The sequence below is a fragment of the Gopherus evgoodei genome, chromosome 6, assembly GCF_007399415.2.
Source record: "Gopherus evgoodei ecotype Sinaloan lineage chromosome 6, rGopEvg1_v1.p, whole genome shotgun sequence".
Classification (NCBI taxonomy): Eukaryota; Metazoa; Chordata; order Testudines; family Testudinidae; genus Gopherus; species Gopherus evgoodei.
The window spans coordinates 39,259,249-39,270,576 of NC_044327.1; the positions used below are offsets into that span (position 1 = coordinate 39,259,249).

General features: G+C 43.5%; 1 protein-coding gene across 2 annotated transcripts in view; it reads right to left on the bottom strand.

Annotated features, from left to right (window-relative positions):
* The window catches only part of GDA (guanine deaminase), a 51,673-nt gene extending 41,599 nt beyond the window's left edge, over positions 1-10,074 (bottom strand). The window contains exon 1 of one of the 2 annotated variants that reach the window (XM_030566137.1): positions 9,523-10,074. In XM_030566137.1, the coding sequence (XP_030421997.1) occupies positions 9,523-9,645 (123 nt within the window). In that variant the 5' untranslated portion in view covers positions 9,646-10,074. The remainder of the gene's footprint in view (positions 1-9,522) is intronic. The other variant, XM_030566136.1, reaches the window with a different exon arrangement.
* Positions 10,075-11,328: the final 1,254 nt, after the last annotated feature.

Consider the following 11,328-nt stretch of genomic DNA (forward strand, 5'->3'; position numbering starts at 1 on the left):
CTGCTGAGGGGGACGGAGACACCTATCTGTCGCCCTGACCGTTCATCCTGGGAGGTATGCTGCCTGCCAGGGGCCTGTATCCGAGATGTTACAGAGGCATTGTCAAGGATTATCTGGCCTTCTGACTACTACCCCATGCTACTCATCCATGTGGGCACAAATGATACTGCGAGGTGTGACACTGAGCAGATCAAGAGTGACTACAGGGCTCTGGGAGTACGGGTTAAGGAGTTTGGAGTGCAGGTGGTATTCTCTTTGATTCTTCCTGTTGAAGGTAGGGGCCCGGGCAGAGACAGATGCATCGTGGAGGTGAATGCCTGGCTGCGAGGATGGTGTCGCCAGGAGGGCTTTGGCTTCCTCGACCACGGGATGCTATTCGAGGAAGGACTGCTAGGCAGAGATGGCGTTCACCTTTCGAGGAGGGGAAAGGCCTTATTTACACACAGACTGGCTAACCTAGTAAGGAGGGCTTTAAACTAGGTTCGACGGGGACAGGTGAGCAAACCCCACAGGTAAGTGGGGAACAAGACCTAGGAGATGGGTCGGAAACAGGAAGGAGCATGGGCTATAATGGCAGAGAGAAAGGAGGGTCAGGGCAAAGCTGGGAGGTAAGATCAAACCAGTATCTTAGATGCCTATATACAAATGTAAGAAGCATGGGTAATAAGCAGGAAGAACTGGAAGTGCTAATAAATAAATACAACTATGACATTGTTGGCATTACTGAAACTTGGTGGGATAATACACATGACTGGAATGTTGGTGTGGATGGGTATAGTTTGCTCAGGAAGGATAGAGAGGGGAAAAAGAGAGGAGGTGTTGCCTTATATATTAAAAATGTACATACTTGGACTGAGGTGGAGATGGACATAGGAGATGGAAGTGTTGAGAGTCTCTGGGTTAGGCTAAAGGGGTAAAAAAACACAGGTGATGTCCGTGCTGGGAGCCTACTACAGGCCACCTAATCAGGTGGAAGAGGTGGATGAGGCTTTTTCAAACAACAAACAAAATCATCCAAGCCCAAGATTTGGTGGTGATGGGGGACTTCAACTATCCAGATATATGTTGGGAAAATAACACCGCGGGGCACAGACTATTCAATAAGTTCCTGGACTGCATTGCAGACAACTTTTTCAGAAAGTTGAAAAAGCTACTGGGAGGAAGCTGTTCTAGACTTGATTTTAACAAATAGGGAGGAACTCGTTGAGAATTTGAAAGTAGAAGGAAGCTTGGGTGAAGTGATCATGAAATCATAGAGTTTGCAATTCTAAGGAAGGGTGGAAGGGAGTACAGCAAAATAGAGACAATGGATTTCAGGAAGGCGGATTTTGGTAAGCTCAGAGAGCCTGATAGGGTAAGGTCCCATGGGAATCAAGACTGAGGGGAAAAAACACTGAGGAGAGTTGGCAGTTTTTCAAGGGACACTATTAAGGGCCCAAAAGCAGCTATTCGGATGGTTAGGAAAGATAGAAAATGTGGCAAAAGACCACCTTGGCTTAACCACGAGATCTGCGTGACCTACAAAATAAAAAGGCATCATATAAAAAATGGAACTAGGTCAGATTACAAAGGACGAATATAGGCAAATAACACAGGAATGCAGAGACAAGATTAGAAAGGCAATGGCACAAAATGAACTCAGACTAGCTATGGGAATAAAGGGAACAAGAAGACTTTTATCAATACATTAGAAGCAAGAGGAAGACCAAGGACAGGGTAGGCCCACTGCTCAGTGAGGAGGGGGAAACAGTAACGGGAGACTTGGAAATGGCAGAGATGCTTAATGACTTCTTTGTTTCGGTCTTCACTGAGAAGTCTGAAGGAATGTCTAATATAGTGAATGCTTACGGGAAGAGGGTAGGTTTAGAAGATAAAATAAAAAAAGAGCAAGTAAAAATCACTTAGAAAAGTTAGATGCCTGCAAGTCACCAGGGCCTGATGAAATGCACCCTAGAATACTCAGGAGTTAATAGAGGAGGTATCTGAGCCTCTAGCTATTATCTTTGGGAAATCATGGGAGACGGGGGGAGATTCCAGAAGACTGGAAGGGGGCAAATATAGTGCCCATCTATAAAAAGGGAAATAAAAACAACCCAGGAAACTACAGACCACTTAGTTTAACTTCTGTGCCAGGGAAGATAATGGAGCAAGTAATTAAAGAAATCATCTGCAAACACTTGGAAAGTGGTAAGATGATAGGGAATAGCCAGCATGGATTTGTAAAGAACAAATCATGTCAAACTAATCTGATAGCATTCTTTGATAGGATAACGAGCCTCGTGGATAAGGGAGAAGCAGTGGATGTGATATACCTAGACTTTAGTAAGGCATTTGATACGGTCTCGCATGATATTCTTATAGATAAACTAGGAAAGTACAATTTAGATGAGGCTACTATAAGGTGAGTGCATAACTGGCTGGATAACCGTACTCAGAGAGTAGTTATTAATGGCTCCCAATCCTGCTGAAAAGGTATAACAAGTGGGGTTCCGCAGGGGTCTGTTTTGGGACTGGCCTCTGTTCAATATCTTCATCAACGATTTAGATGTTGGCATAGCAAGTACGCTTATTAAGTTTGCAGACGATACCAAACTGGGAGGGATTGCAACTGCTTTGGAGGACAGGGTCGAAATTCAAAACGATCTGGACAGATTGGAGAAATGGTCTGAAGTAAACAGGATGAAGTTCAATAAAGATAAATGCAAAGTGCTCCACTTAGGAGGAACAATCAGTTTCACACATACAGAATGGGAAGAGACTGTCTAGGAAGGAGTATGGCAGAAAGAGATCTAGGGGTCATAGTGGACCACAAGCTAATATGAGTCAACAGTGTGATGCTGTTGCAAAAAAAGCAAACGTGATTCTGGGATGCATTAACAGGTGTGTTGTAAACAAGACACGAGAAGTCATTCTTCTGCTTTACTCTGCGCTGGTTAGGCCTCAACTGGAGTATTGTGTCCAGTTCTGGGCACCGCATTTCAAGAAAGATGTGGAGAAATTGGAGAGGGTCCCAGAGAAGAGCAACAAGAATGATTAAAGGTCTTGAGAACATGACCTATGAAGGAAGGCTGAAACAATTGGGTTTGTTTAGTTTGGAAAGAGAAGACTGAGAGGGGACATGATAGCAGTTTTCAGGTATCTAAAAGGGTGTCATCAGGAGGAGGGAGAAAAACTTGTTCACCTTAGCCTCCAATGATCGAACAGAAGCAATGGGGCTTAAACTGCAGCAAGGGAGATTTAGGTTGGACATTAGGAAAAAGTTCCTAACTGTCAGGGTAGTTAAACACTGGAATAGATTGCCTAGGGAAGTTGTGGAATCTCTATCTCTGGAGATATTTAAGAGTAGGTTAGATAAATGTCTATTAGGGATGGTCTAGACAGTATTTGGTCCTGCCATGAGGGCAAGGGACTGGACTCGATGACCTCTCGAGGTCCCTTCCAGTCCTAGAGTCTATGAGTCTATGTCACCAATGAGAGGTGAATTTAAACATGATTTATTTCAGCTCATAACTAGTCTGAAGGTTTGCAGTCAACATTCCAACGCATTTCAGTATGGTCATTAGTATTGTCATTTATTATTTATATAGCAACCGAAACCAGGCTTGGCACTTCCCTGATGAGGTTGCAAATCTGAGGTCCCAATCCTGCAACGATTTGAACCCATAGAAATCAATTAGGATAATTTACATGCTTAAAGTTAAACACGTGTGTAAGTCTCTTGCAAGATCGGAGCCTAACTTTAGACAGAAAGGGACAAACCATTATAACATACAGAAGAGGGTGGATGGGGAAAAAGGTCAACAGCAAAAGATCACAGATTATACAACAAGGCAAGTTCACATCTAATGGTTTGGTTTAAATTTACTATCAATTTATGGTGATATTTACAGAATTTATTTTACATCAACCAGACTAAATAAGCTTCATCTTGGCAGATGCACTTTGCACCAAATGTCATTATCCCATCTTCATATGGCTGGACTTCTCCCATCTTGAATTTATATATTATAAATGTAAGTATGGGTTTGTTTGGATATTCTCTTTCTGGGCGTAATACAGCATCTCTTGAATTTTAATGCCTAAACTCTCATTAACCTCAGTGCAAAGCCGATTTGGGCCTTCTTCTCTTTCAGCTGTAGAAAAATGGTTAGAATTTCTATAATGTGTATTAATGGGAAATATGAATAGTTGAAATTTTAATAAAAATATAATGATGTGGAGAAAGGAAATAGAGGAAGAGAGATTACAGAAGGCACTTTTTAAAAAAATTATCTTTCCACACTTTGTGAGTGTAAGCCACATCCACAAGTATGCACACACTAAATTGACTTGAACAACAATGGTTACTAGTGAGTAACCCATCTTTCTGAGCAATGCAGCTATCCCAAACTCATGCCCACTAAAACTTTATGCCTTATCTTATCACCATGAATTCCTCTATTGAACTTGTACCTTTAAATATGTCACTGGCACTTTGCTTGTTAATCTATCTTTCCCAGGAGGCTTTTAAAAAACAAAACAGACAACTATGTTTTTGTTTTATTTTGTTAAAAGCCTATAAAATTGTTTCCTTCTTTTTTCCAAATGTGAATTTTTCCACAAAATTTCACTGACCCAAGGCTCAATATGGATAATACTCAGTCCTGGTCCAGTGAATACATAAATTCTATTATCTCGCAAAACATCAGGGCTAGTATTTGATCTTGAGACTCCATTCTTTCTCGTGCTTCTCTCTATCAGATTACGAGATTATCAGATTTTAAAATTACAACATTGGAAAAAATTATTTTAGAGCAAAATATAAAAACTATTTTTAATATCAAATTTTAAGTGACAATTTTTCTTGCTTTCCACGGTCTGTACAATTATACTAATGATAGTGAGAAAAATCAAGGTCCCACTGATCACCATAATTGGGATCAGAAAGGAATTTTCCATGGATCAGATTGGCAGAGACTCGGAGTTTTTTGCATTCCTCTGCAGCATGGGTCACTTGCAGGTTTAAACTCATATAAATGGTAGATTCTCTGTAACTTGAAGTCTTTAAACCAGGATTTGAGGACTTCATTAACTCAGCCAGAGGTTAGGAGTCTATTACAGGAGTAGATGGACTAGGTTCTGTGGCCTGCAATGTGCAGATCAGACTAAGGTCAGCAGGGATCATCATGATCCTCTAAAGTCTCTGAGGGCAGGGAGATGAAAAACTTAGGACCATTAAAAAAACAACTCTAAAACCTCTGTAAAATATGGAATAAACAGAATATATGATGGTATGGTAAGAAAGAACTGGATTTTTTGGCAGTTGTTTTAGATGATTTGTATAACTACTGCAAAACAGTCATTCTAAATTCACGCTAATAAAACCATCATAAAACCCCACCCCATCCTGTTTAATTGCAATACACATTTGAAAATGTACAACTGAGCATGCACAGTAATACATTCCATTAAACTGTTAGCTGCCCACTTAAAGAGCAACATACTACCCATCTTTGCCTAGCTTGTTAAATGAGCAACTGGTTAGAAAAATGTTTGCTGGCTCAACAAACTGATAAGATGAGATGGTCAAACCAGGAGAGTTTGTGTGCTATGCAAGACAAATAGCAGAAAACGGCACCCACAAGATTGTCTGGTGAAGGCAGAAATGTCTAAACTGCATAAGTCAATTATGTTCCACTTTTTATTATTTTTAATAGATCATAGGAACTTAAATGCAAAAGAATGTTTACTGAAATATGAAGGTTGTCAGTCTAAACATTCAAAGGTTAAGAAATTACAAATTAAGGTTGCTCTAGCTATGCTAAAGTCAGTAGTCTTAACTATAAACCTTAATGTATTACTTTGTGTATTTTAAAAGTTCTTAATAGTAAGAGTATGTAATACAAATGAGTTAATGTTGCTGGAGCACCCTTAGTGGTGGAGTTTCCAGAGCTTGAGTGCTTTTTGTGTGCCTGATCTCTCAGCTCTGAGGCTTAGTTATGGCTCTTAGAAGTGTGCAAGGATGGAATGAGCTACGGTGCCTACATGGCAGTAGCTGAAGCATTACCCTTGAATAGTGCAGAGACAGATAGGCTAATACCTCCAGGGGGAGAAGTGTTTTCAGCAATGACATGGCTAAAAAAGATGTACTGTCTCCTCCCCTAACATTGACTTCTTGGCACTGAATGAATGTAGGAAGATTAGGACCCTGGCTATGACCCAAACTACCCAGCCACCACCCTCTGAGTGTGCAATGTCACTGCCAAAGCTAGGTGTGTCCCCCACTGATGCAAAGGGCATGCAAATTGTCATTCTAGAGGGTTGCACACTTCACTGCTCCTGGAGGCTGAGCTGTACACCCAGCGAGGAAGAGCAACATCTTAAGCAGCTGCCAGCCATATGTGTAGGCCTTTGCTCAGCACAAAAGGGGCACTCTGTGGGCCTGATTTTCCTCTCTCACCAGTGGAAATCAATCTTTTATGGTTTTCTGATTTTCACCAAAATCATTAGGGTTCTGTCCATTGGTGCCTTGAACATCCCTGGAAATTTTGGGACTGATTGCATGGGCCGTGCCACAACCCTTCAGGCTAAAGTTTGTGATTGCTTAGCAGCCACTAGAATTGTCTGTTGCAGTTAGGAGTGGGAGGGGCAGGAACATACTATCTATTCCAGAAGCAAAATGCCCTGCCCTCCTAGAGCACCACCCAGCTGAAGATCTCAAAGAGCTTTACAGGCCTCAGGGAATTCCCCTTCCCACCCCACCCAGGCCAACTGGATGCAAAGAAAAATAAGATTCATTACCATCAATTCCTATGGCCTTGCTCCCCTCCTTCTCTGCCTCTCTGTCCTGGACCTGCCCAGCATGATGCCCACACCCAAACTGCCATTGAATACTCTGTTCTTCCATCCCTTCCTCACCCACTAACTAAATTCTACTCCCTTCTTAAGTCATCTCTCCCCTTGACTCCTGCGACTGCCTCCTCTCTGGCCCAGCTGAGACATGCTCCACTTGGCTCAACCAAAGTGCTGCTGCTAAAATCACCTCTCTCCTCTGCTGTTCTGTTCATATCACTCACTTCTTCAGAGTCTCCACTGTCGTCCTCCTGCATCTGGGTCAGACTTCTCCTCCCCTCTAAGACTCTACCCAGCTACACTCATGCCTCTCCTCCTGCTTCCACCTGGCTCAACCTAAGCCCCTCTCTCACCACCCCTTTGTAACCTTCTCCCCATCATCTTTCTACTGCCTTCCACGCCTCCACTTCTACATGGGAGACTCTTCCGCTTTCCATGGGTCACATGACTTCCGGCTTCTCCTTCTCATCTCTCCCCAGGGATCACTCCTTCCTGCAGTGACCTCTGTGAGATTCCTGCACACAGCTCCTGATGTGCTCTGTGAGTCTGAACTATTCCATTTTAGACTCTTCTATTTTAATTCAACAAAAGTACTGAAATATTTTCCGAATATATTTGAATGATAAGACTAATCAAGTTTCTAATCTTGCAGTCTTTACACAATCAAATTCTCACTGATTCTAACAGGAGCTCTGCATGAATTAAAACTACAGAATCAGGCACTATGTGTGGGGAAAATACAGTGATTCAGCAGACACTGAAATAATAAAATATAACAGTAGAAGTTTAAAGTACTGAACTCACTAACTTTGAAATATATTGAGAAAACTCTTTAACCACTCACTCAACTATATTGTCTTTAGTTGGCAGCCACTCAGATGTATAGAAGTTTAACTTTTTAGCCAGAGCCCTTTGAAGTTAATGAGTCTTTCCATTGACTTCAGTGGGTTTTACACCAAGCCTTAATGAGCCATAAGAAGGCTCCCCACAATGGCCCCTGAAAGAGGAAGTTGGGTCCTAATCCTGCAATCAAATCTGCATTTGATGGAAACCCAATCAGATCAAAGTGCAAACTTTAGGCCATGGTGAGGATAGGGGCGGGGGGAGCAGGAGGAAAGAGTGTTTTTAAGGGCTCCAAAGTTCAGTCTGCTAGTCATGTCTGTCAAATTTCATGCAGGCCAGACATCAATTGCTGTATTCCTCCTTATAACAAAAAGAAGACATGGTGATGAAATATGATCTTTCTATAATTTCTTTACACATGAAGCTCCATTGAAGTCAGTGGGATTCCATAAAGCTCAAGGATCTACCTGTGCAGAGCACACTGTAGGATTGAGGCCTACATTTAGTATTGTTAGGGTAATAACACAGCTGCCCCATTATATTTGTTCTTGCACAAATAATAAAAGTAATTTTTCCATTTTTTTTAATTGGCTCACATCATTGAATCAGTAATCCATGAGTTATATTAATAATTCTTATTTTATAGAGTACATTCTATTTTCAAAGTTCTGCATAATCAGTCAGTTATTACTCTGTACATTTTTGCTTCTGACAAGAGAAAATGTCTTTAAGGTGCCACAAGTACTCCTATTCTTTTTGCGGATACAGACCAACACAGCTGCTACTCTGAAACCCATTACTACACAAAGAATTGTGCTATTCTTATGGACATAATTTAAAAAGACATCATCTGAATTTTATTTTTAGTGAGAATGGAAAATCAAAATTAAAAACTGGAGGAAACATTTATGGTCCAAATCAACTGCTGTTTTGAAAACAGTGAAAACAAAGTAATCTATACATCACAGGCAGGTTCCTCCAAAGATGCCAAGTGGTTTATCCTGTCTATGAAGCTAACTCTTTGAATTACCAGTTACCTCTGGCTAACTCCTACCGATCATAAAATATTTGCTTCTATTGCTTCCCCCATTTACCTTGTTTCCTTAAACATTTTCAACCTCTTCCTAAAGTTTTGCAGCAAAAATGAGTCTAAAACACCTTTTCCCCCTCCCCCTCCCCTTTGCAGAACAGTGACTCAAGAAATCAAATAATAATTTCAAGCCACAAGTGAGAGCAAATGAATACGTTGGGAGACGTCTATATAGCTGGAAATGAATATACTACAGCATTTCAAATCTTCCTAACGTAAAGATATGCCAAAAATTATTCCACTTCATTTGTTTGCTTTTTTGACAGCGCGCCAGGCCACCCTGCTTCATGCCCTCCTCCGCTAAAAACCTCACTGTAAGGTCGCAAAGAAAGTCACTCAAAAACACAGCATGCGTGCGCCCACAGTAACCACACACCTGTTAACCTTGCATGCGGCAGGCATGTACGTAGCCCCACCAGAACACACATATGCAACGTTACAGAAAACCCATCTCACCCCCACACGGTACCACATGCAAACCCCCAACACTGTGTCCTCCTCCCACTCTTATGCACACCCCCACCGAGGCGCCCCAGGATGACATGCCTCCTCTCCTACACTGTGCACTACCCCGCCCTACACACCTCGGTATTACCTAACCCCTCTGCCCCCGCCCGACACCCCAACAGAACACACAAACGCCCTTGTCCCGCACCCCAGTATTCCAGGCCCCCCCTTTCCACACGTGCCCCGGTGTTCCAGCCCCCGCACGCCGCCGCCACCACGCCCTTCACACCCCCGCCGCGCCTCCCACTCACTCTCCCGTCGTCGCCCACGCCCAGCAGGTGGCCGTGCAGCACGTCCATGGGCGAGGAGCGGCTGGCGTGCACGAAGGTCCCTTTGAAGAGGTGAGCGAGGGGCGGCTTCTGTGGGGAGCCCATGGCGGTGCCCGGAGGCGCTCAGAGTTGCCGCGGGAAGGGAAGTGGTTCGGGCAGGACCGGGATGCTGCTGCTCCGGGCCGCCGCTCGCTCAGCCTGGCTGCCTCCTGCACTCGGGGGGCTGCTGCTCATTCCATGCGTACCAATAGCAGCTTCCCCCGCACCTAGCGCTGGCTCTCCACCCCCTAATGACTGTCCCTTTGGGGAGTGGTTACTGGCGCTAGAAGGCTCTTCCTCCTCCCCGTTGCTGCCGAGGCAGCCTGAGACGCTACAGGTTTCCGAGCTCCTGCCTGCAGAAAAAGTCTGCTTACTTGCCGAGCCCCTGGGCTGGGAGCAGCATATTTTGCGATTAGGAGGAGCGGGACCTGGCAATGATCCACCCGCTGGGTTGCAAACATGTCCCCAAACACACGCCCCCCTGGTGTCAGCCGTCAGCGCTCAGCGAAAAACACTTGTGCAAACTGCATTGGCTACATGTCTTAAAACAAAAACAACCGAAAAAGAAAGGGGAGGGGATAGATCTGGAGCCCAAAGCCTGATATCCTTAGGCTGCAAATAAAATGGGACTGCCCTCTCCTATCTAGGGTGACCAGATACCAGGTGTGAAAAATCAGGACTCTTGGCGAGAGGTGAGGGGAAGGATAGTTCCCTATGTAAGACAGAACCCCTAATATTGGGATGGTCCCAATAATATCAGGATGTTTGCTCACCCTACTACCCCAGTTTGCTACCCCAGTTTGCCAGGCTACAATCTCTCTCCCCTCCTAGACACTCATTTCTTTCCAAAGTACCCACACAATGTGAATTTTTCATAATTTAAAAAGAAAAACTTGAAATGATCCCAACTTCTGGACTCCCCATGAATCCCTCCTTCTGTGGACTAGATCCTTGGTGGCTAAGATACCTTTAAGGCAGAGTGCAGGCAAGGGTGAGGTGAGAGAGACAAAGATGTTTCTAAGCCACCAGGAACCCAAAAGTATGGATTTAAGGGTTCCAATAAAATAGGCTCTGAATTTGTAAATCAACCCCGCTTTTGCTTTATCAGCATGAAAACTCAGCCCACAAGCTATTGCTGAAATGAAACCATGGCAAACCACTTCTGGTTTGGCACTTCTCCAATGTGCTCGTGTACAATGGTGACCTGACACCAGCAGATAAGAAAGAAAGCACATGGCTATTTTAATTCTGAAAAGTGTTGTGTTTTTCCTCCTTTTTCCTTCAATGTACGAAAAATTAGCTTTGGATCTATAGAAAAAGATCACATCATTGTACTTATATTATGTCACAGATAATTCAGTTTTTAAAAACATACTATTCACAAAGTACAAGATGATAGCCAGTCATAGGCCTTGTTAACTTGGTTACACAGTGGTTTTTTGTCCTTAATAAATTGCTTTAATTTTTAAAAAGGAGTTGCAAAGTTTCAAGAGATATATCTGTTTAAAGTGGGCAAACTTTTTGGCCTGAGGGCCACATTGGGGAATACAAATTGTATGGAGGCCATGAATGCTCACAAAATTGGGGTTTGGGGTAGGGGAAGGAGTGAGAGGGGGTGAGGGCTCTGGGATGGGGATGGGGATGAGGAGTTTGGGGTGTAGGAGGGTGCTGTGGGCTGGAACTGAGCGGTTCGGAGGGCGGGAGGGGGATCAGGGCTGGGGCAGGGGATTAGGGCATGGGGAAAGGCTC